The 26566-nt window shown below is 42.1% G+C and overlaps 1 protein-coding gene across 1 annotated transcript in view; it reads right to left on the minus strand.

Moving 5' to 3' along the window:
* Positions 1 to 16165: 16165 nt before the first annotated feature.
* The window catches only part of GUSB (glucuronidase beta), a 127529-nt gene continuing 117128 nt past the window's right edge, over positions 16166 to 26566 (minus strand). The window contains exon 13 of the mRNA XM_073558921.1: positions 16166 to 16332. Coding sequence (XP_073415022.1) covers positions 16233 to 16332 — 100 coding nt within the window. The 3' untranslated portion in view covers positions 16166 to 16232. The remainder of the gene's footprint in view (positions 16333 to 26566) is intronic.

Genomic DNA, 26566 nt, shown 5'->3' on the forward strand with positions numbered 1-26566 from the left:
CGGCGACCTCATCAAAATTGCAAATTGATGAGTTCGACGCGGGTCGCCGCACCGTCAAAACGACGCATTCGCATACATCTGCACGGCCTGCGAACCCAATGTTAAAGATAGGTACGCAGGCCGCATGCGGACGTAGGCGGAGCTGACCGGAGGAGGTGCAGCAGTGGGCGGAGCTTCATGGAGGAAGTCCGCAGCTCGGCCATCCGCAAATGTGAACCTAGCCTTAGACAGCCGAAACACATAAGGGGATTGCCTAACAAACAGGCAATCACTGCATCTGTTGCGGCTGGCTAACAGCCGTGAAGACTCAAACATATTTTTCGAGTATGCCAAAGATACCCAAATAACACACCCCAACGTGCTCGAATAGCACAATATATTTATATGTCAATGAATACTGATCCAGACTTCTTTTTAGTTCTTATATACTTGTGATCTGTAGATTTTGTGTACCAGTGGGGTTCCCAGAGGTCCTCACCCACCAGTTTGAATCCATGTTTGTATCGCCGTGTCTTGTTGCACATTACTGTTTTTATGAAAAGTGTTGAATAAAGGATATTATATTTTAATTACTGGTATGATTTATGTTGTCCTGACACAGATCCCTCTTTTGGATTTCGTCATTCCTACAGTGCCTTTTTGGGACACATACTTGCTAGGATTGCTAGCCTTGGTAGTTTATAGTACCAGCAGAATCTCTGAATTCTCATGCACATGCTGCTTATTTTTTCCATGGAGATTTGAAGTAGTTTCAAATTTGCAGCATATCCGTTTTTTCAACGTTTTTGCAGCGTTTTTTTACCCATTCAAATGAATAGTGAAAAAAAAAAAAGCATCAAAATCGTGCATATTTTATGCCACATTTTCTCGGCAAAAAGTTATTGTATGCATGTGCCCTTGGGATCTGTATAAGGTTTGCTTCTAAAGAAAAACATGCCATGTTTAACCCCTATTAAAGGGAATTTGTCAGCAGGATTTCACTCCCTAAACTATTTACATGTGCAGGTAGCTCTTTCAAATACAAGTCCAGCAATACCTTTACATGGCCAGTCTGTGTTAATCTATTCCTGAGACAGCAGCATTTGAATTGACATGCATATGAGGATGTAGCTCTGAAGCCTCTGTCATTCCAGCTCTATTCCCTGTCAAGTGCTGCCTTTTTATGCTTGACTGCTTTCCTGATGTCACACAGCATAGAGGCTGTTAGTCAAGCGATAAGAGACTGCTGGGCAGGGAATAGAGCTGGAGTGACACAGGCTTCAGATCTACTATAGTCCTTCAGCCTCATTTGCATATCAATTCAAACACTTATTTCTCAGTGACCTAGGAAAGAATTGGCCATTTAAAGGTATTGCTGGACTTGTCTTTGAAAGAGATTCATGCATTGCACATAACTTTTTTTTCTTTTTTTAAAAGGGAAATTGTTAGCAGGATTTCATGATCCCTCTAAACCAATGGTTCCAAACCAAGATAAAGATTTTTCTTTTTTTAACTAAACATACAAAAGGGACATTGAGATAAAGTTTACTATATTTGCTAAAGTTTACTATATTTGCTAAAACATATCTGAAAATTTTTAGGACACAAATCAATAAAATTGAGTCTTTTTTTTTTTTTTTTTTTTTAATAGTGCTGGTTTTAAAATATGAGTGTCCGTATGAGGAACTGGCTCTTTTATCCATGTGGAAAGGTCTTTCTGATGAGTGGGTTTTGGGTAATGGTGTTTGAATTATTGCTCTAAATCAGGGGTGGGGAATCTTCTTTCTGCCAAGGGCCATTTGGATATTTATACCATCCTTCGGGGGCCGTACAGACTCCGCCCACATAGGTCATCCTGACTCTGGCACTGATTTCATGACTTAACCTTTCATTGCCCTTAAATGTTCAGGAGTGAACACTGTGTGTGTGTGTGTGTGCTAACAGAGCAAGAAGAAATTAATGATCTTGTGGCAATCAAAATACAGCTCCCTGCCCAAGAATGCGGTCCTGGAGAATCTGCTTGGGGGCCTGATAAAAGGTCGTAAATGGCCCTGGGGCCTGAGGTTCCCCACCCCTGCTCTAAATGATTCTGTGGTGACTCTGAGATACTTTGCAAAGTACTGCTCTGGACTGGCAGGCAATTTTCATAATCATAAGCTGCACAAACCATTCTTTAGCCACAATGACTTAATTTGGCTACATAATTGACTCACTTTTTGGATTATTTTACTTTTTGACCAAGGGGAAATTGTTTGAGATTGAATACAGTTTTGACCACGGACTATGAAGCCCCAGTAAAAAAAAAATGAATAGCCTGGGTCTAGGGGACCTATAATCCACAAAACCCATGTAGGAAACATGGTGGCTATTCTGTTCTAACACTGGTTTACTACTGTTTTCTAGCTCTCCTCCATCTGGGGTAATGAGAGCAGATCTCCTCCTTGTTCTTTGGTATATAGTAGTCTGCTCAGTATTTGCATCCCACTACAACAGTTTTGGCGTTGTGCTTTTTCTTATAACTGATCTTATATGGGTAACCAGTCCCAATGAAACCACAAATTGTCAGCTTAATGTTGCTCTCCACCTGTTGCCTGTGTTAACCGTTTTATGCCATGACTGCAGTTTCCTGGTCTGTGTCCTACATAATAGGAGAGGGATCCGCACTCCATATTGTACATATGCATCATGCTGCTGGAGGACTTAACCATGTTAGAACTTTGCACCTGCATGTACAGAGATTTGTAATCTGGGACCTATACAGAGGAGATGTGACTAATTGCTCTTAATGACTCATGCTGAGCATACAGTGAAGGAAATAAGTATTTGATCCCTTGCTGATTTTGTACGTTTGCCCACTGACGGACATGAACAGTCTATAATTTTAAGGGTAGGTTAATTTTAACATTGTGATTTTCTGGATTTTATTTTTGATATTCTCTCATTGTATAAATTATATTATATAAATGTATTTGCATTGAGAAATAAGTATTTGATCCCCTACCAACCATTATGAGTTCTGGCTCCTACAGACCAGTTAGATGCTCCTAATCAACTCATTATCTGCATTAAAGACAGCTGTCTTACAGTCACCTTTATAAAAGACTCCTGTCCACACTCAGTCAGACTCTAACCTCTACAACATGGGCAAGACCAAAGAGCTTGCTAAGGATGTCAGGGACAAGATCATAGACCTTCACAAAGCTGGAATGAGCTACAAAACCATGGAGCCATGTACCTAAAATCTTGAGTGACAACCGCCTTCCCGTGGCTACTACTGTAACTAGATAAATGCCGGTCAAACTCTGCCGAAAATACGCTCACCAGTGACCTGCGTCATGTGATCGCGGGTCACCGGTGTGTCAGCATCACAACCAGAGGTCTCATTGAGACCTCTATGGTGGTTGATGCTGGATTGCTATGAGCACCACCTGGTGGCTGGCACTCATAGAAAGCCTGTAATTCTGCTACATAGAGGCGATCGGGCTATGGCAGCTTCTAGCCTCCCATGGAGACTATTGAGGCATGCCAAAAGGTAAACTAAAATTTGTTTTAAAAATATAAAAAAAATAAGTTCAAATCCACCCCCATTCGCCCCATTCAAAATAAAACAATAAAAAAATCAAACATACACATATTTGGTATCGCCACGTTCAGAATCGCTCGATCTATCAATTAAAAAAAAAGAATTGACCTGATCGCTAAACGGCGTAGAGGGAAAAAAAATCAGAGCGCCAGAATTGTTTTTTGGCTGCCACGACATTGCATCAAAATGCCATAACGGGCGATTAAAAGATCATATCTGCACCAAAATGGTATCATTAAACACGTCAGCTCGGCGCGCAAAAAATAAGTCCTCACCTGACCCAAGATCACAAAAAATGGAGAGCTACGGGTCTCGGAAAATGGCGCAATTTTTTTTTTTTTTAAGCAAAGTTTGGGATTTTTTTTTTTCACCTCTTAGATAAAACAATCTAGACATATTTGGTGTCTATGAACTAATAATAACCTGGAGAATCATAATGGCAGGCCAGTTTTAGCATTCAGTGAACCGAGCAAAAAAAAGCCAAACAAAAAAATGTGGGATTGCACTTTTTTTTTGCATTTTCACCGCACTTGGAATTTTCTTCCCGTTTTCTAGTACATGACACGGTAAAACCAATGGTGTCGTTCAAAAGTACAACTCGTCCCGCATAAATAAAGCCCTCAAATGGCAATATTGATGGAAAGATAAAGTTATGGCCCTGGGAAGAAGGGGAGCAAAAAAATGAAAACACAAAACAGAAAAAAGCTCCGGTCATGAAGGGGTTAAAAATGGGTTGTAGCTGGGTCTTCAAGCAAGACCATGACCCAAGAAATACAGGCAAGGCAACAAAGGAGTGGCTCAAAAAGAAGCACATTAAGGTCATCGAGCGGCCTAGCCAGTCTCCAGAAAACTTATGGAGGGAGTTGAAGCTCCGAGTTACCAAGCAACAGCCTCAAAATCTCAATGATTTAGAGATGATCTCCAAAGAGGAGTGGACCAAAATTCCTCCTGACGTGCGCAAACCTCATCAGCTACAAAAAAGTCTGACTGCTGTGCTTGCCAACAAGGGTTTTGCCACCAAGTATTCTTGTTTGCCAGAGGGATCAAATACTTATTTCTCACTGCAAAATACAAATTTATAACATTTACACAATGCGATTTTTCTGGATTTTATTTTTGATATTCTATCTCTCAATGTTAAAATTAACCTACCCTTAAAATTAGACTCTTCATATCTTTGTCAGTGGGCAAACTTACAAAATCAGCAAGGGATCAAATAATTATTTCCTTCACTGTATACTGGAGCCCCTCTGCTCATATGGAGTAGTTTACTTTGGGGAGTGCATGTTAATGGAACTGAATGGACGTCTAGGTTTATATAGTGTTGGTAACATATCTCCTAAAGCCTTGATATATTGTCACTGACTTAGATGAGGTCTAATATCCAGATTTTCCTGTGTGGCTAACAGGGCACAACAGATTTATGACGACCTCTGTATCCTACAGACATGATCAAGCCTCAGTTCTCTCTAAGGTGACGGGGCTGGACCTTTATGTTGGGATGTACTTGGCTATTTAGTTTGCGTACAGACCATAATTTACTTTTTTGTTTTAGATCTGTCTCTACCACGGTGTTTTCTTTGTTAGATTGTTCATTTAGTGAGAGCTTTGCCAGACTTAAAGTGATGTCAGAATATAGGTTAAAGTGCCTTCTGCTTTTTGCCTTTAACAAGAATGCATTTAATTTTCTTGGTGAAAAAAACAATCCCATTGAACTTACCCAGGTCTGTGACCGTATCCTCTATTCCATAAATTCTTACAATGCTATGTATCAATCAGCCTAATGAATGTTGCTGAAGCTGTCTGTATAGCTGTATCTGTGCTCACAATATGTTTGTGGAAAATACCCATACTGGGAAAGGTTTTTGGGGATTGATAGGCTCTCTTTGGGTTTGTCGGCTTTCAGAAGACTTTATGCTACAGGCTGCAACAGATATTCGAAGGAAAAACAAAAATCGGTCTCCCTGTATCCAGCATCATGTAGACTGCACAAGCTGCTCTGATTGACTGTAGTGGTGTTGATGTGACAACACCGCTGCAGCCAAGCAGACACAGAGGGAAAGTACTAGTCAGCTCTACAAAATGTCTCACAAGGAAACACACAGTCCACATTTGGCTAACCGTTCTATATAGGCACACATTTTTGACTTTCAGAACGTCAGTTGAGTCACCACTATATTTTCTTAATTCAACGTTGGTAAGATGTTGTCCCCCCTTTTATCTATTTCTTTTTTTTTTTTTACTTTTTATTGCACTGAAGTATGCGTTTGTGTCATTTAAGAAAAGGAAACCCCCTTGACCACTATCAAAGATACAAGCTATACCGAATAGCACCTTTTTTACAGTCGGTTAGTGGCACTTTAGCTTTTCTTTTGGATCACAGGATGAAGTATATTCCCAAGACCGGCTGCACAGATAGACGAGCCTGCCCTCAGCCAGAGCATCATGGGAAGCAGTAGTTCTGCATTACCTACGGTTGCCTCTCCGTTACTAAGTGTTAGGTGCTGCACGTCCCATAGGACTGCTGCAAACCTGTGATTTCAAGACACGAGGTACCAATTTGGTAAGTTGTTGATCATAGGCCAATGTGCCTAAGACTTACTATTGTGAGGTTGTTTACATGGGCGAGCTACTGTCTTGATGATAAAACATTCCATTGTGTAATCATTGTGTTCTAATAAAGGGAGGCCCTATTACAGTATTCCAGTGTGCAGGAGTTCCCGTCACCTCCTGGACTAGAAGGTTATGTCTCCAGCATTACTCCCAAGCTGCGGCTGGGCCCTTCCAATGTAACCACATGTTCTGTGACTAAATAGGGCAATCGGCCTACTTTATCATGCAAAAGTTGGTACAAAAATGATCTTTCCTTTCGCCGGGTACCTCTGTCTTTCTGTACTGTAACCTAGCATATTTAAGCACTACAAAAAGTTGGATACTGAACGTTTCTTGTGGTGTACGTCTAAAATGAATAAAATGACTACCATAAAGCATTACTTTTTACAATTTTCAAGATGGATGGTTTTTTTTTTGTATGTGCTTCCAGAGGGTGAAATACTCCACAGTGTTTTAATTGAGCCCAGTGGTATATTAAAGTACAGTTAAAGCTTGTTGTTGACCAATACATGCAACCTTGCTGTGGTCCACTTGCACTGAATTCTCTCTCTCAATTGTATTTTCTTATGTTTTGGGTCCAGAAAACCAGTTATTTATAAAGACTGAGCTTTTTTTTTTTTTTTTTTTTTTTTTTTTAATCGGTCCCACACTTGAACATATGGTGACATATAGGGGTGTCAAGAATTATTCACATGTAGAGTACAAAGTGGGACCATAAAGCAAAACGGGAATCGGCCTCTTTGAGCAGTTACTTACAATGTAATTCCTAACTTTTTTTGATAACTGAAATACGGTTAAAATGAATAATGTTCATCCTTCTATAACTAAGTTTAATTCAGTGCTGGTTAACTGTTAAATGTATATTTACTGGTCAGGGCGTTGTTTCTCCAAATCCCCTATGAATGAAAAGATAACATGGTGGCTACCTGGAGCTGCCACTAGAGGGAGCTTACTGCATACAGTAGTACTGAACTCCCAATACAGTATGCAGCAATATCCGATGTTCCCCCTAGTGGCAGCTGCAAATACACAACTGTTTCTATTAAAGGAGTTGTCGTGCCAGAAAAAAGGTTTGAAATGCAAAGCGATAAACCTTACAAATAGTTTTTTACAGTAACAGCCCCAATATTTGGATTTAAGCGCCAATGTGCACTACTTTGGGTTTGTGCCAATAATAAATGGCCCTAACTTCAAAAATACACACACTTCATTAAACCAAATGAAGTAGATCAGCACTGAAATTGGGATATTGCGGCAGCTGTCCTAATGAAAGACGGCTTGAGGGACATTGGCATTGCTAATGACTTACTAGTAGTAATATGCTGGACAAAAATAGCTCAGAATGTGGAGAAGAGGGTGTTTATAAAGATTCCATGAATTCTATTGCGTGGCTGCATTTAGTTTTGTTTGCCTTGCTCTGGGGTTTTCGGGGGGGGGGGGGGCAGCAAGGATTTTCTTTGACATGTGTTATGATGCACCTACTCTTTGCAAATTTAACTGAAGACAAATGCTGCTATATTATCTCATGACTTGTTAATGGGCAGTTTATAAATGGCTAATTCTTCACTGCTTTAGTGTTCTGCTCTTGGTAAGGCCTCTTTCACACTTCCTGATATTAGTTACTGGGAAAACCTACCAGTGCTATATGTGTGCACCATCGGTGTGACATGCACCAGTGTCTAGGGGAAAAAGCAGTGCAGTTAGCACTGGTCCTAGGCAGGGGTGCGGAATCCAACTTTCATCATTGTCATCTGGTCTCCCTGTGATCAGCACGACGCTGCTGAGAATTGGAGTCCGCATCCGCTGTTTGTGTATCGCCTGTATTAAATAAATTTATAAAATGGCGTGGGGTCCTCCTTAACCAGCTGTGGGAAAGAATAAAGTTAGAGGCTGGTATTAATATTCTGGGAAGGACGCAACAGCCATAGAGGATCCCAGCCTATTAAAGGGAATCTTGTCACCCTTTTTTTTTGCCTATCAGCTGCCGGCATTGACATCAGGGGCTTATCTACAGCATTCTGTAATGCCATAGATAAGCCCCCGATGTAATCCCTTACTGTAGTGGCGCAGGCGCACTGCTTTGCCCTGTTGAGGGCAGAGCAGAATACTGCAGTGCGCAGGCACCAGACCTCTCCTGATGCCCGTGCACTGCAGGACTCTGCTCTGCTCTCAACAGGGCAAAGCAGTGCGCCTGCGCCACTACAGTAAGGGAAGAAGAGGACGGCATCGTATGAAGATGGGAGGCGCCGGACCAGACCGCCCCCTCTGGTGAGTATAATCTAACATGTTTATCTTTCAGGTTACATTGGGGGCTTATCTAGAGCATTACAGAATGCTGTAGATAAGCCCCTGATGTCAATGCCAGCAGCTGATAGTGAAAAAAAAGGTGACAGATTCCCTTTAAAAACAGCTCACAGCTGCTTGCTTAAGGGCATGTCACACTAAGAGATATCGCTAGCAATATCGCTATAACTTGTGACGTTATAGCGATATTGCTAGCGATATCTCTGTGTCTGATACTTACCTACGACCCGCTCCCCCGCTGGTTATCGCTGATCGCGCGAGAACGTTCAGGACTGTTTCTCGTCGTCAGCTTCCTGTGGCGCTTCCTGCTGAGACGAGCGACGCGTGGAGCCGGGCGGGAGGACGCAGGATCGCCTGGTGTGACAGGTAAGTAGCGACCCCTGCTATGTCGCTGGTGAGATCTGCCTGTGTGGCAGCTCACTAGCAACCACTTAGCGATGTACCAGCGATCCTGACCGCGTCATATCGCTGGTCGGGATCGCTGGTACATCGCTAAGTGTGACAGTACCTTTAGCCTTTGCTGGTCAGTAAAGCCCGATTGCAAGGCCAGACCAGGTGACTGATGAAAGATGGATTTGGCACCTGGGAACAGCGTTAATTGTACTGCTTTTCTCAGAAGCTGGTACATGTCACGCTGATGACACACGGATGTAATCGTTGTGTGTGCACATGTGTGGGACATATTGCAGACTTTCCAGCAAAAAAAAAAAAAAGACATGTCAATGTGTTTTGCACGTAGATACACGGTCCATGGAAACACACTGATGTGTGCAGACCTGTAGATTTGAATGAGTCTACGAGTGTAAGAAGTACTGGAGACACTGATGTGTGAAGGATGCCTAGGAGTCATTCTCTAAAAGAAATGATAAAGAAGTACTACTATTAATTCCCCCCTCCCAACTACCCCCCAAACCTGTGTAAACGTTAGTGTAGCATCAGTGTGTTGATATACTCACCGATCACAGTTTCCTCTGGCATTCAGCTTGGCCTCCGAGCCATGTGACTCCGGATCACTCTGCGTCAGCCAAAAGGCTCTTTTACAATGTAAGCCTATGGAGCCTCATTCTGCCGCTCTCTAGACTTACATAGAAAGGCGATGTTTAGGTCACAAGTAGAGCCCAGTATGATTCAGAGAGTCTGAATCGCTGTTGTGGGCTACTGCAGAAGACAGTGATCAGTTACTATATTAGTGCACACTACACTAACATTTACACAGCTTTAATATATTTCCATGGCTGTCTTTTGCCATTTCCAGCTCTGCATCGGTCCCTCTCTGCCATCTTGTGACTGCAGTTCTATAATGTAAACCTATGAGAGCCTTGCACTGAGCCTCAGACTTAGGCCGGGATCACACATTCGAGAAATACGGCCGAGTCTCGCATCACATGTTAATACCCGGCACTGCTGCCGACACTCGGATTGGAGCGTGTGCGGATCCATGTATTGCTATGTGGCCCCACGCGTCGATCCGAGTGCCGGGTATTAACATGCGAGACTCGTCCGTATTTCTCACATGTGTGATCCCGGCCTTACAGTGAGAAGTGACTTCCTGTTATTACAGCAGACACTGGAGAGATCAGGCTAGTCACGTGATCCAGGAGAGAAACTGAGGTAGCGCTGGAAACGGAAGACTACAACCAGTAAGTACTAGTCACATGAAAAATACAGTTAAGTCCATATATATTTGGACAGAGAAAACATTTTTCTAATTTTGGTTCTAGACATTACCACAATGAATTTTAAACAAAACAATTCAGATGCAGTTGAAGTTCAGACTTTCAGCTTTCATTTGAGGGTACCCACATTAAAATTGGATGTAGGGTTTAGGAGTTTCAGCTCCTTAACATGTGCCACCCTGTTTTTAAAGGGACCAAAAGTAATTGGACAGATTAAATAATTGTAAATAAAATGTTCATTTCTAGTACTTGGTTGAAAGCCCTTTGTTGGCAATGACTGCCTGAAGTCTTGAACTCATGGACATCACCAGATGCTGTGTTTCCTCCTTTTTGATGCTCTGCCAGGCCTTCACTGCGGTGGTTTTCAGTTGCTGTTTGTTTGTGGGCCTTTCTGTCTGAAGTTTAGTCTTTAACAAGTGAAATGCATGCTCAATTGGGTTGAGATTAGGTGACTGACTTGGCCATTCAAGAATATTCCACTTCTTTGCTTTAATAAACTCCTGGGTTGCTTTGGTCGTCGTTTCATACTACAGATGGACAATGACCCAAAGCATAAAGCCAATCAGTTTGGCTGGATCTGAGCACACAGTATGGCTCTGAATACCTCAGAATTCATTAGGCTGCTTCTGTCCTGTGTCACATCAATAAACACTAGTGACCCAGTGCCACTGGCAGCCATGTATGCCCAAGCCATCACACTGCCTCTGCCGTGTTTTACAGATGATGTGGTATGCTTTGGAACATGAGCTGTACCGCGCCTTCGCCATACTTTTCTCTTTCCATCATTCTGGTAGAGGTTGATCTTGGTTTCATCTGTCCAAAGAATGTTCTTCCAGAACTGTGCTGGCTTTTTTAGATGATTTTTTTTTTTAGCAAAGTCCAGTCTAACCTTTTTATTCTTGATGCTTATGAGTGGCTTGCATCGTGCAGTGAACCCACTGTATTTACTTTCATGCAGTCTTCTCTTTATGGTAGATTTGGATATTGATACACCTACCTCCTGGAGAGTGTTGTTCACTTGGTTGGCTGTTGTGAAGGGGTTTCTCTTCACCATGGAGACTATTCTGCAATCATCCACCACTGTTGTCTTCCGTGGGCGCCCAGGTCTTTTTGCATTGATGAGTTCACCAGTGCTTGCTTTCTTTCTCAGGATGTAACAAACTGTAGATTTTGCCACTCCTAATGTTGTAGCAATTTCTCGGATGGGTTTTTTCTGTTTTTGCAGCTTAAGGATGGCTTGTTTCACCTGCATGGAGAGCTCCTTTGACCGCATGTTTCCTTCACAGCAAAACCTTCCAAATGCAAGCACGCCTCAAATCAACTCCAGGCCTTTTATCTGCTTAATTGAGAATGACATAACGAATGGATTGCCCACACCTGTCCATGAAATAGCCTTGGAGTCAATTGTCCAATTACTTTTGGTGCCTTTAAAAACAGGGTGGCACATGTTAAGGAGCTGAAACTCCTAAACCCTTCATCCAATTTTAATGTGGATACCCTCAAATGAAAGCTGAAAATCTGAACTTCAACTGCATCTGAATTGTTTTGTTTAAAATTCATTGTGGTAATGTCTAGAATCAAAATTAGAAAAATGTTGCCTCTGTCCAAATATATATGGACCTAACTGTACACTACTGATTGCAAATTGATGGTGGACCCAAAAACACCCGATTAGATATCCTTCCCCAGGGTGCTGCTGCTGCTGAACCCAAGGGCTGTATTTATTAAGACTTTTCTTGGGAAACTGGAAAATATTGTTACATGAACAACAGGATCATGACCTTTATTTTTACATTTAATACTTGACCGACTTATGTTCTTTAATGAAAATATTTGTCATGTCACTTTTTACGTGCATTTTCCTTCTATGAAAGTGGATCGGTTGCCAAAATTCACAACACTAATGACACAAGTTATTACACAGGTTTTAGACCTGATAAGGCTGGTGTAATTACATTGAAAGTCCATGTCAGAATTGCTATATAATCCTTCTGTGAAAATTTCCCTGCCGGATATTAAAATGTTTGTTTTTTTTTGTTTTATAAATGGCAGCACTTAAAGCTCTGCATTATACAACCGTACCAATATTAATTTACAAAGTAAGAACACCGCAATATGTCTGAGATATTAAATGTGTACAGTTTGAATTGTAATATTTGGGGAACCATCCCCTTAAAGTGATCATCCTGATAGGTCGGATCCAAAGCAAACTATTTGTATTAATGTGGTACTTGCACATCTACAGAGATGAGAGGGATTAAAAGGGTTACACAATGTTAAAACCAATATTCTCATTCTCCCTATTAGAGTCACAAATTCCCTGCCCATGAAACTTTCCAGAAAAGGCCTTTAGAGAGATAGGCATTAGAAATGTCACATATATAATTACGCTATTTTAAAGCTTACTCATGTTGGTGACTTTGTAAAGTGAAGCTCTGCTTTGATGACCTTTTGCTGCTCTGGGGAAAGTGCAGGTGCAACAATATATATCTTCCCGTAGCTTGCTCTGGATTCTGAGAAACCAGCCTTATTAATGGTGGCTGCACTCGCAGCTTGTAAGTCAAATGACGCCACCCGAACACCCAACTATTCTCTCTACACTCTGAAAAATACTTGTGAACCAGTGAGTGTGTCAGTGATGCAAGACTTCAGGATTTCTGAGGATCTAATGAGAATTAGATGCCCTATTAAAGCACTGAATGGTCCCCGCCATCCTATACGGTCATGAGATGGGCACAGAGGAAGAAAGGGTCTGTCACTAGCTGGATTCTGGCTCTGTCAGTCTACTAGGGAAGAATTTCTCTGTTGAACCAGCATAAGTCCCCCACAAAATATCATGGTGGGATTAGGACCATAGGTTTTTAAATGTCCTATCTGTGACCGTTAAAAATGTTAAAATCTGTTGAAAGCGAAAACAAAAAACCAACCACTTGGCTGCATTGTAATTCATTTGTAAAGGACGCCTATGTGTTTGAAAATGCTGTCTGCAATCTATGAGTAGTACAGATACAAGATGGCATATCCCCCCGCCTCTGCACTCCCTGGTCTTTACAGCTTGCTAACACATAAAGACAATGTGACAGGTTCCATTAAAAAAAATGAACAAAACTGAACGTAATGCGAACTCTTCTCCTTTTTTCCTAGCATGCTTGCGGAATTAGATTATATTACTCTTTTCGGCCCTTGTGACATAATCAAGTGGCACCAGATTGTGGCAGTGTTATTAGGGATCACTTGTATAAGCCAACTGATATGGGAAAGTTAGGGAAGCAAGTTTGCAGGATTTATTTTTATCAATCTAACACGGTGTGTGACTTAGCCGTAAGGAAGTGCTTGCAGCATGCGCAAAATTGCCCCTTAGACCATTGATTTTATAAGGAGGCAGCTGGTTCACATGCAGAACCGCAAATTAGATCTAAAAAGCGTCTTGGTCACTCCATCCGGTCCAACACTAGTGCTTAACCCTAACGTTAAAATATTACTCCTACTTGTGGATTGATGTTGATGTGCAAAGCTTTGGTTGATAACTCTCCCAAACTGGTATTGCTTCCGTTTGCTGGTGACCCTAATACACATGTGGTTTTCCTTAGCTTATGGCTCAAGATTTTTGGAGACGACCCGCTTCAAAATAAGACAATTTGCACTGACTGTCAGGAGTTGTTTATTTTCTGTGTCTGCAATACATTTGTTTTCTGAGAAATTCCGAGTTCTTAATGAATTTGGCTTAAAGATAAGGCCAGGCTCCTGCGTCGCAAATCTGTTATGCTTAACAGTCTAAGCAAAATGGACGTGATTTTATAAAATCTCCTGCCCACTGCACAGGTAAAAGCACTATTGCACTATGAATGTTTGATCCTTCTAGGGGGAGTGTGGAAAAGAAATGCATGTGATAAACACAATTGTGTTTTTTAAGTGCGAAATCAAAGCTTTTCTGTACTAAAGGAGCATTAAAATACTTCAAGTCTGCACCAAAAATACATAAAATAAGTGAGACGATGTATAATATCCCCCCCCTCAAAATCTGCTATAATCAAAGAAGATTGTTATTGTGTATTTTGGTGCAGAAATAATGTGGATAAAAATGCAGCATTTGTGCTGTAGGAGAACACTGGCTAAGGGCTCATGCATCACGTACTGCTATGCATGGACTGGCCGCGGGTCTCCCGACCGGAGCATGACCACTTCATACATTTCTATGAGGCTGTGGCACTTGGGTCAGTTGCCACGCGGTCAGTCTGTGCCTTACGGTCCGTTATCGGATCAAGATTCATAGATGTCGGTATGAGCCCCAAGGGTGATACTGGTCAATAGAAGCCATGGACTCAACTAGGACTTTCCCTGGTTGAAGAAAATACCAAACAAATATCCGGAGTATGGTAGACATGAGGCATCCTCACAAGCAGCCAAAATCCATTCCATGGGGTTTCTTCTCACAAGTATGAATTGATTTCCACACATCCCACTGAGATGACTTGTACTGAGATTACTACAATAAATCTGCAGTGTTTGAAATATATCCATAAAAAATAAGTTAGGTGTGCAGGCTAAAATTACACTGGATTTTCCAGATGATTTAGATCTAAATATTGTGTAGTTTTGTAGCATAAGTAAAATTTATAAAGAAATGCAGGGAGTGTATATTACACATCTACACAATGACTTTGTTAAAAACCTGCTTTGTTGCGTTATTTTTATTTTATCCATGGCTACTCCCATTAATGATGCGGATTTCATGACAGATCACTAAGGTTTTGTTTTGGCATCCCATTTACAGTAAATGTATGGAGCCACCTGCATCTCTTGGCTGGTGCTAGATAATTGTAGGATGCCTACTTCCAGGCGAAAAAAAAATATATTTCTGAAAAACTGAAAAAACCAACCAAACTCAAGGGCAGTAATGGCCTACATTTGAGAAATCCAAAGCTTAGCGAGAGCATGGCCATAATAGTATATATCAGTGTACCTCCAGAATGTATGGTCTTCAAATGTGCTACATCCGTGTGTGTGTGTGTATGTACTAACAAAGAGCGTCATGTAAATATGTAAGAATTTTTTTCTTGTTGCATATAATATTTGGTATAAAATAAACGTAGAAACACAAATGTTTACTGTTTTTTTGTTTTTTTTTAAAGAAGCTGTAAATGTGAATTACACAAGTGAGTCCAACCTGCATATTTGCTGCCTTTTCTTGATGTGACTATGCTCAATGAGAAGTTTTCCCTCCCCTATTTCAGCTCAAAACTATTTCACATGAATGTATTTTTTGCTCTGTGTGTGCGACGGGCAGCAAACGAACCAAAGGGCTAAAGACACATGGGTGATTTTCCACCCCTTCCGCATAAGCTAGTGTGGCTTAATTTACAGACCAGACTAGCGGATGTAAATAGCAGGGAGCTCCTGCCCTATCCTCTAGGTGGGCGAGCTCATGGAGCCAATCATGTTCGCACACCTGCAGTCATGACTTATCCAAAATTTCATCCGAATTTAGCCAAAAGCTGGCCATGCAGATGAATGATCCCACCCTCAACATGCCAAACTAAATGGAAGGATTCAAAACATTTTTTCGTTCTTCTAAAACAAAGTGCCAAATGATTGACCACAAGTGGACGTTCTCTCCATAACCGAGTACTACAGCCAACGCCTGCTGAAATCTAACAAGATGACATTAGGGCACATTCACACATCCATTTTACGCATGCGAGCTCCATCCATATTTGACGGCTAGAACTCAAACCTAGTATAGTATGTGAGGCAGTCCTTGTGTCTTTTTTTTTTAAACTGACCGTGCAAAAACACAGACATCTAGTATTTACAGTAAAAAAAAAAAAAAAAAAAATCACCAATGTGATTGGATTTCCAGGGAAGGAAGGGAGCTTTGCACATACAATTACCTAGGCCCATCAATTTCAGCCTGTCTCCACCAATTGTACAATTGGTCACTAATTTAATTCTAACCCCCCAATGTTATAGTATTAATAAGGAACACGTTAAGAAAATGGCAAGCGTCACATTTGTCTTCCTTGTAAATTTTTTTTTTTTTTTTTATTTTTTTCTTGAAACTTTTAACCAAAATTATTTTAGCAGTAGCCAATGTCTGGTTTGTGCAATGCATGTGTTTCTCTCTTGCTACAGAAGGCATCATGAATGGCAGAATTCTTCCACATAGAATCCGATGAGCTGTTTTAATTGGGAAAGAAACAAAATTGAAACTATAAGTTAGGAATGGACAAATCATTAACGGAGCACATGCAATCTCTTTATCGTCCCCTATTTACACTAACGGATGGTGGAGGTTAAATGACAGCTGATTAGCTACATAAATGCTAAGAGATGGTCGTTTAATAGCCTGTTTGTTCGACAACCACAACACATGCTGGGATTGCCTAACAGCCACAAGACATGCAGCCACGGGGACTCGAACATAGTATTAAGGCCCCGTCTCACACAGCGAGATAGCTGATTTTGTGACGCCACAGCGATATCTCTGTGTGTGACATGGATCAGCGACTGGCCCCCCTGCCGGGTATCGCTGATCGTGCAGGATCATCCTGAGCTGTTTTTTGATCGTTGGTCTACCGCTGGCCAGCACGCATCACTGCATGTGGCAGCGAGAGATTAGCGAAGATGCACGCTGGTTTCCAATGTAAACAGTGGGTATCTAAGAGCCGCGTGGCTCTTGGTTACACACTGTTAACATTGGAAACCATCCGCATCAGTACCACACAGATGGGTGCCAGGGAAGAAGCGGTACAGTAAGTGCTGTACCCCGGGGCCTGAAGAATGCTCTCATCATTCTCTCCTGCTCTGCCGGCGATCAGCGCAAGCAGAGGAGAATGATGAGAGTTGTATTCAAGTGAGAACAATGACAGCAGGAGCTGCTGATGGGAGTATTCCTCACCCGCCTCCTGCGCTATAAGTAAATGAAAAATCCAGCGTGTGTTCCCCTATATTTTCTATAACCAGCCAGGTTAAACTCACAGCTGCGGGCTATAACCCCCCACTGTCAGCTTTGTAGCCCGGCTGGTTTTCAAGAATAGAGGGGTCCCCACGCAATTATTTTTCAATTATTTAAAAAAAAGTGTGGGGTCCTCCCTATTTTTGACAGCCAGCCTTGATAAAGCTGACAGCTGGGGGCTGGTATTCTCAGGCTGGGGAGGTGCCATTGATAGTGACCCCCCCCCCCCAGCCTAAAAATTGAAGCCCGCAGCTGCCAAGAAATGGTACATCTATTAGATGTGCCAATTCTGGAACTTTGTCCACCTCTTCCCACTTGCCCTGTAGTAGTGGCAAGTGGGGTTCATAGTTGTGGTATTGATGTCACCTTTGTATTTGTCAGGTGACTTTAAGCCCACAGCGTTGTAACGGAGAGGAGTTCATAAGACACCTATCCATTACTAATCTTATAGTTATCTGGTAAATAAACACACAGCCAGATTACATTCCTTTATTAGTAATAAAACAAAACACAGTTTTCCATTTTTTGTTTAAAAATAACAAAGGTTATACTCGCCTAACACCTAATTCCACTGACTCCCTCATCTCTTGTAATAAACCAAAAATAAAAAAACAACAGTATCCCTCACCTGTCCCATGCCGTAATCCATGTCTGAGGGCTGAATAGTTTTCAACCTGGCCGATGCCAAGATGTGACTGTCCAGGCTGAGAACCACTGGTGAATGAGACCCACGGTGATATCGAGGTTACTGCAGGTCACTGAGGCTGCACGCCTAGCTGGGCTGAACTGTGTTGACTTCAGCACCATGGGAAGTCAGTGATGAGGTCACAGCAGATCATGGTGCGAAATTATCACGTTGATCTGTGAAATCACTGTGCTTCAACTGCGGTGACCTCATCACTGACTTTTTCCCACTATGCTGAGGTCCATCGCAGTTCAGCCTTGCTGATGATGTCACCGCTGGTCTCATTCACCAGTGGTTCTCAGCCTGGACGAGCACATCTTGGAACCGTGCAGGTTGAAAACTATTCATCCCTCAGACACAGATAACGGTGTGGGACAATACGACAGTTAGATGAGGGATACTGTTGTTTCTTTATTTTTGGTTTATCACAGGAGACGAGGGATTCAGTGGAATTAGGCATTAGGTGAGTATAACGGTGTTTGTTAATTTTTAAATAAAAATGGTGTTATTTTATTTCTTAAAAAAAAAAAGACGTTTCTGTGTGTTTATTTACCAGAAAACTATAGGATTAGTAATGGATAGGTGTCTTATAGACACAACAAGTGCTATGCATCTCTGGGAACTCCTTCAAGACTGTTGGAAGACCAGTTCCAGTGACTACCTCTTGAAGCTCATCAAGAGTGTGCAAAGCAGTAATCAAAGCAAAAGATGGCTACTTTGAAGAACCTAGAATATAAGACATATTTTCAGTTGTTTCACACTTTTTTGTTAATTATATAATTCCACATGTGTTAATTCATAGTTTTGATGCTTTCAGAGTGAATCTACAATTTTCATAGCCATGAAAATAAAGAAAACTTTTTGTCTGTACTGTATATACACATACACACACTTCTCAAAAAAATAAAGGGAACACCACTTAAACAACAGAATATAACTCCAAGTAAATCAAACTGTCCACTTAGGAAGCAACACTGATTGACAATTTCACATGCTGTTGTGCAAATGGAATAGACAACAGATGGAAATTATTGGCAATTATCAAGACACACTCAATAAAGGAGTGGTTCTGCAGGTAGGTGGAGACCACATCTCAGTACCAATGCTTTCTGGCTGATGTTTTGGTCACTTTTGAATGTTGCTTGTGCTTTCACACTCTTGGTAGCATGAGACGGACTCTACCACCCACACAAGTGGCTCAGGTAGTGTAGCTCATCCAGGATGGCACATCAATGCGACCTGTGGCAAGGTTTGCTGTGTCAGCGTTGTGACCAGAGGCTGGAGGTGCTACCAGGAGACAGGCCAGTACACCAGATGTGGAGGGATCGCTGGTGCATTGCTAGTGAGCGGTCACACAGGCAGACCTCACAGCGATGCAACGCACGACACTTACCTTTCACACACAGAGATCCTGGCGTCCTCCCGCCCGCCTCCACGCGTCGCTCGTCACAGCAGGAAGCTGTCGATGAGAAATGGAGCCAGACATTCTCGCGCGATCAGCGATGGACAGCGGGGGAGCCGGTCGGAGGTAAGTATCTCACACAGCGATATCGCTATAATGTCACAAAATCGGTGACGTTATAGCGATATCGCTATGTGTAAAACCCCCTTAAGGGCCCCGGCACACATAGCAATCTAGCTAGCGAGATCGCTGCTGAGTCACAACTTTTGTGACACAACAGCGATCTCACCAGCGTGATCGCTGTGTGTGACAGCGATCGGCCCCCCTCCCGGTGTCGCTGATCGCTACAAGACACCTCTGGACATTTTTTTCGTCGCTGATCTCCCGCTGGCCAGCACGCATCGCTGTGTGTGACAGGCGGGAGACCAGCGATCAGCTGTAAAATAATAAAAAAAAAAGAAAAAATATTGTTATTCTCACCTTCCGACGTCCCGCGCAGCATTCCCGCCTCTCTCCACGCTCCCGGTCCCAGTAATCCTTTGCAAAAATGACCGCGAGACTTCGCGATCCCGCGAGAACGGACGTCATCGCGGTAATTCTCGCAAAGGATTACAGGGACCGGAGCGCGGAGAGAGGCAGGAATGCTGCGCGGGACGTCGGAAGGTGAGAATAACAATATTTTTTTATTTTAATTCTATTTTTGACATGAATGTGGCATCAGCGCTAACGAACACAGCGATGCTGCGTGCGGCGTCGCTGTGCTAATTGCTGGTGAAGCTGTCTGTTTGACAGCTCACCAGCGATCACATAGCGACTTACCAGCGATCCTGACACGTTGATATCGTTGTCGGGATCGCTGGTAAGTCGCTATGTGTGACTCCCTATTTACATGATATATCATTGTGCAAGTCAGCCTTCTTGACCCACCAGAATCCATACTTAAATCCACAAGCCAAATATATAGACAAAAAGTCCATTCCCCCAGGCCTGTAAAAACCATAGCCGTCTGGACAATTAAGATATACTCTGGTTTCTTCACAGTGCTTTAATACAAGTCTAGGAGGAGATCCCTCAGGAGAACATCTGCCATCTCATCAGGAGCCCAGGCTTTGTAGGGATGTCATACAGGCACGTGGAGGCCACACACTACTGAGCATCATTTCCTTGTCTTGAGGCATTTCCACTGAAGTTGGATCAGCCTGTAATTTGATGTTCCACTTTGAGTTTGAGTATCATTCCAAATCCAGTCCTCCATGGGATATTAATTTTGATTTACATTGATCATTTTTGTGTTTTATTGTTCTCAACGCATTCCACTATGTAATGAATAAAGATTTGAAACTGGAATATTTCATTCAGTGATATCTAGGATGTGGTATTTTAGTGTTCCTTTTATTTTTTTGAGCAGTGTATAATCATTATTTGTTTTGTGTGTGTAAACATTATAGGTTTGAACATGGTGTGTAATAGTATGGTCTTCAATGGAGAATGAAAAAGAAGAGGTTGAAAAACGAAATGACATCACAATTTTTTTTTTTAATATATCTTTATGGATTTACAAAAATGTATACAAATCTGCATGGATAACCGCAACAAAAATGCACAGATTTTCCAATGCGTTTTCTGTCAAGAGATGCAGAAACTGCACAGAAATTTCTGCAGGCAAATCCGCAACGTGCGCACATAGCCTTACGCTGCACAAAAGATCATTTCACCTGACGATCAAACGTTTTGCTCATTTATCAGGTGATCTGCAACATCTTTACACTGCAAGATTATCTTGATTGAGCGCTTTTAAAACACTAATTCACGATAATGTTTCAGTATAAATGCAGCATAAAGAGAATCTGTCAGGTCCGATAACGCTACTAAGCTGCAGGGTAACAGCGTTATGACGGTACCTGGCTGCTGTACTGAATGTGTGACACCAGGGAGAAAATGAACTGCACTACAGAGCCGACAGTCAGTACCATGGTGCACTTACAGCTCTGGCTCTCAATGCTGTGAGCGGGGAGTGTAATTGCTCCGGTGGCTCCTGGGAGATATAAAGTTTTTTATTTTCTTCCAGGTGCTGCATTTTCTGTGCTGCAGCCGGGCACCTTCCTAATGCAATTATCCTGCAAATTGTGCCTATATCTTCAGGTTAATAGTTACTGGACCTGACAGGCTCGCTTTAAGAATAATCAATGCAGTTTTAAACTAACAGGAGAAATTGTGAGTACATGCTTTGGAATAAAATTTAATTCATGAATATCTTGTGCATTCTTTAATGGTGGCAAGAACAGGGTGTGTGGAATACAGTGTATAAAGTATATTTAAATAAAGTAATTTCTATCCAAACAATCTTAGCAGTGTTTCTGACAAAGAGACTCATTTGGACAGTTAAATCACTCATAGCTTATCAGCTATTTGGAAAGTATGTGGACTTAGGGACTTTGCCAATGGCTGGAAATATAGAGAAGCAAGTGAGAAGTGGAAACTTTGACCGTGGTGTGGGGGAAGGTACTGGTATATCATGATATGGGTTATTGATCACTATGTATCATGGATATGTGCTTTGATTATGCACATTACACTTCAGTAAGGTGGCAAAAACCTGGATACAGATTCCCTTTAAGGCTCATAAAAATGAGTAGCATAACGTAGGTCCAGAGACCCTGATTCCAGTGATATGTCACTTTTGCTTGCTGAAATTTTGATCATTTTTTTCAGTGGGAGATTATCACTAGAGAACTAGTAAACCTGCCATGTAGTCCTCCATATTCATCAGCACTGTTTATCCCAGGCCCAAACATCCTGCCTATGCACAGCGTACACAGAAAGCTGCCAATAAGTGGTGTGGGCAGGGTTATACAGAGCTCAGCATTCAGAGAACTGATAGATCTGCAGCACATAAAACAGTGATTTTTATCAAAACTGTTGCAAGCAGTCCAGTAAGTGATGTATCACTGGAATCCGTGTCTCTGCCCCTACATCATGCTGCTCTGGGGTACCTAAAACCTTGTAACAGATTCCCTTTATAACTAAGGCTCGTCCCCATGATCAGGAAATAGCAGCGTTTTGGACACAACGTATTTTTGCTGCATCCAAAATGCTGTATTCTAATTACACAGGCAGGGCTGCCACTAGGAATTTCAGGGCCCCATTAAGACTCTGCCCAGGCTCCAACCCAGCCCCGCCTCCACTCCTCGAACTGTCCACAGTCCCACCGCTCTCCCTTGGAAAAACTCCACTTCTCACCAATCACACATTAACCGTTCCCATCTCCAGATCACACACATTGCCAGCAGCTCTTGTTTTGGGCAAAAGATTTTTTTAATCTGCCACCACGACAAGGTAGACTCCTCTGGCCGAGCTCTACTCTGCCCTATTAAAAATTTGTTAAAATATCCAATACAATTTAGGTATATTTTTAGCTATTTTTCAATTTTTAAAATGACCAATAATATCACATCCAAAGAGACAAATATCACCGCACCATGACCAGACACCATATTACCACCACATAGTGACCTATAATACCACATACAAGGAACAAATACAGCCACCCCATCACAGTGACCGAATAATAGCACATACAAGGGACAAATACCACCACACCATGACCAGACCACATATTACCATCACATGGTGACTGAATACTACAATACTGATCATTAATAAAAAAAGAAAACAATACTATCAGCATAAGTGCCATTATACACAGGAGATCTGTACTTAGTATTTAGTGTCTGTGTACAGGTAATACAGTGATCACCAGTGACAATGTACACAGCAGCTCTGTATATAGTGTCAGTGTAAAGGTAATAGTGATCACCGGTGACATTGTTCACAGGGCCTCTGTATATAGTGCCAGTGTAAAGGTAATACAGTGATCACTGGTGACATTGCAGACAGGAACTCTGTATATAGTGTATAGTGTCAGTGTACAGGTAACACACTAACTCACCAGTGACATCTCTTGGTGAAGTCCTTTATCTTCACTTTTCATCTTCATCATATTCCTGCCCCATCTGTCTCCATCCTGCCCCGTGTCTCCCATTCTTCCCCGGGCTTGCCGCTTTATAAAAAAAAAATAAAAAAATTCTCCTTACCTGGCTGCGGTCCAGCGCCAACATCCACCCCAGGCATTTCAGCGCAGGTTCAGTTTCTGCACCGGCAGAATCCTGCCGCTGGGGCTCGACCAGAAGAGACGGGGCCTGATGCGGGCCCCCTCTGATCATCAGGACCCATACGCCAGTCAGGGCAGTAATTCCCCGATGGCGGCTCTGCACACAGGTAAATCCGCATGTGTTCACTGAACCATATGGATTTAATGCATCTAATGAATCGCTATGGGTGGGACTACGCAGCAGAGATTAGCTTCTCCACTGCTGAAATTGGCATGCTGCGGCTCGTAAACCCGCACCACGGGTGAGTATGCGCAGCATTAAATAGAAGCACAGTGGGCATGGGATTTCTATAGATCCCATCGACTGTGCTGGTATCGTAAAATGCGTCCAAGGTCTGCTGCATCCAAATCGCTGCTCATACTGATCGTGCGCACATACCCTTAGGCAGTTATTGTTGTGGAACATATAAAATAAGTCTGATGTTCATCAGCATTTTGAATGATATTTTCATCAATGTTTGGTTAGTGTGTCATGTTTTATTTTTATTTGCATAGAGCTCAAGTACTCCTTCTCGCTGAAGAGGCAATTTGCATATTAAATTTCCCAGAGGAGCATTGCACGGCGAATAAGCCTCCTTACCTTGACAAGCCAGCGCTGGTATGTCAGTCTCCACAAGGAGAAACCTTACCCCTTAGACTCCAGTCCATAGCCTCTCACCTAGCCAAATCAGATCTCATACTTTGCACTGATGAGGGGCAATAGCCCGAAACACCGTGTCTGCAAATTGAGATTCTGATTTGGCTTTAATCCTAAGTCATACTGCAAGACTCGTTAAAGGGTCAATTGTGACTTGTAGGATCGCTACATCCAACAGGTGGCACTATAGTGTTCAAGTCCTCTTTCTCTCTGAAGAGGCAATTTGCATATGAGACGTTTTTTCCAGAGCTTTTCCTATCAAGCAAACATGAAAATCGTACAACACATAAATAGCATCCGGCTGTGTCCAATTTTTTTCAAGTACCCATATACAGTGGGGAAAAAAAGTATTTAGTCAGCCACCAATTGTGCAAGTTCTCCCACTTAAAAACATGAGAGAGGCCTATGATTGACATCATAGGTAGACCACAACTAAGAGTCAAAATGAGAAAACAAATCCAGAAAATCATCTTGTCTGATTTGCAAGATTTATTTAGAAATTATGGTGGAAAATAAGTATTTGGTCACCTAAAAACATGCAAGATTTCTGGCTCTCACAGACCTGTAACTTCTTCTTTAAGAGGCTCCTCTGTCCTCAACTCGTTACCTGTAGTAATGGCACCTGTTTGAACTTGTTATCAGTATAAAAGACACCTGTCCAGAACCTCAAAAAGTCACACTCCAAACTCCACTTTGGTGAAGACCAAGGAGCTGTCGAAGTACACCAGAAACAAAATTGTAGCCCTGCACCAGGCTGGGAAGACTGAATCTGCAATAGGCAAGCAGCTTGGTGTGATGAAATCAACTGTGGGAGCAATAATAAGGAAATGGAAGACATACAAGATCACTGATAATCTCCCTCGATCTAGGGCGCCACGGGTCAAAATGATCACAAGAACCATACCTACTGTGAAGCATGGGGGTGGTAACATCATTCTTTGAGGCAGTTTCTCTGCAAAGGGACCAGGACGACTGATCCGTGTACATGAAAGAATAAATGAGGCCATGTATCGTGAGATTTTGCGTGCAAACCTCTTTGCATCAGCAAGGGCATTGAAGATGAAACGTGGATGGGTCTTTCAGCATGATAATGATCCCAAGAACACTGCTAGGGCAACGAAGGAGTGGCTTTGTCAGAAGCATATGAAGGTGCTGGAGTGGCCTAGCCAGTCTCCAGATCTTAACCCTATTGAAAACCTTTGGAGGGATTTGAAAGTCCGTGTTGCCCAGCGACAGGCTCAAATCATCACTGCTCTAGAGGAGATCTGCATGGAGGAATGGGCCAACACACCACCAACAGTGTGTGCCAACCTTGTGAAGACTTAAAGAAAACGTTTGACCTCTGTCATTGCCAACAAAGGATATATAACAAAATATTGAGATGAACTTTTGTTAATGACCAAATATTTATTTTCCACCATAATTTGCAAAACTCATAGTTGTGGTCTACCTATGATGTCAATTACAGGCCTCTCATCTTTTTAAGTTTGATTTCTTACTTTCAAAGTCAGACATAATTTTGTGTTATGATACAGAGCATTCAGTCTGAAAAAATACACTGACATGTTAAAAAAGTAATTATTTACTGTAAGAACAGTGAGACTATGGAACTCGCTGCCATATGATGCTGCAATAGTTGATTCATTACAAAAGTTCAAAGAAGGCATGGATGCCTTTCTCAAAAAATATATTACATGTTATGGTTACTAAATTCGGTGATGGAACGTTGATCCAGGGAACTACTGCATTCTGATTGCTATATTTGGAGTCTGGAAGGATAGTTTCCCCTAATATGGAGCTATTAGTGTCTGCCCGATGGTATTTTTCCCTTCCTCATGTCGATCCAGTTAGGGTATAGGTTGAACTTGATGGGCTTATGTGTCCCTTTAACCTTGAAACTATGTGAACAGCCCTATAGGCCACAGAGTACGAGTTCAATCCAAAAAATAGTGACATTTGAATGAGCCCTTAGAACCTCATGCATAAAAATGTCTTAAGGGAATCTGTCACCCCCAAGATGCAATCTAAACTACGAAAAGTTATAAAAGGCCCCTATAAAGATCATATTAGCACTACTTATTTTATTGTTGTAATTTCTTTGAAAGTGCTTTATATTCCATATGCAAATGAGGGGGCTCTGGGGTCCCTTGGTGTGGCCAAGATCTTGGTGCAAGGTTACACGCCTTTCAGTTTGTATATTGAGCAGTACCATGACTGACAGCGCACACTGCCTGAACCTTAACTGCGGCCAGTGTGTGTGCGCACACTGACTATGAATGAGTCTCCCTTTTGGTCACTGCTTCCCACTATACCGATTCACTCAGAAGTGTAGTGAGTGTCTGGATCTGTTATACTGTAACTGTACGAGGAGATGGTGGTGAAGGGCTGAATGCCTCAGTTTTTGAGGGAAGAGTTGTTCACGATTCTGTACAAGCAGAAGGGAGAGAGGTGCAACCTGCACTCTTCTGATCATGGACTACAGAATCCTGGCTAAAACAATGGCAATGAGACTGAAGACAGTCATAGCACGAATCAATTCATACTTCACAACTTTTTTTAGG

Source organism: Dendrobates tinctorius, unplaced genomic scaffold (assembly GCF_039654945.1).
Source record: "Dendrobates tinctorius isolate UK_male_01 unplaced genomic scaffold, ASM3965494v1 ptg000263l, whole genome shotgun sequence".
In the NCBI taxonomy this organism is placed as follows: domain Eukaryota; kingdom Metazoa; phylum Chordata; class Amphibia; order Anura; family Dendrobatidae; genus Dendrobates; species Dendrobates tinctorius.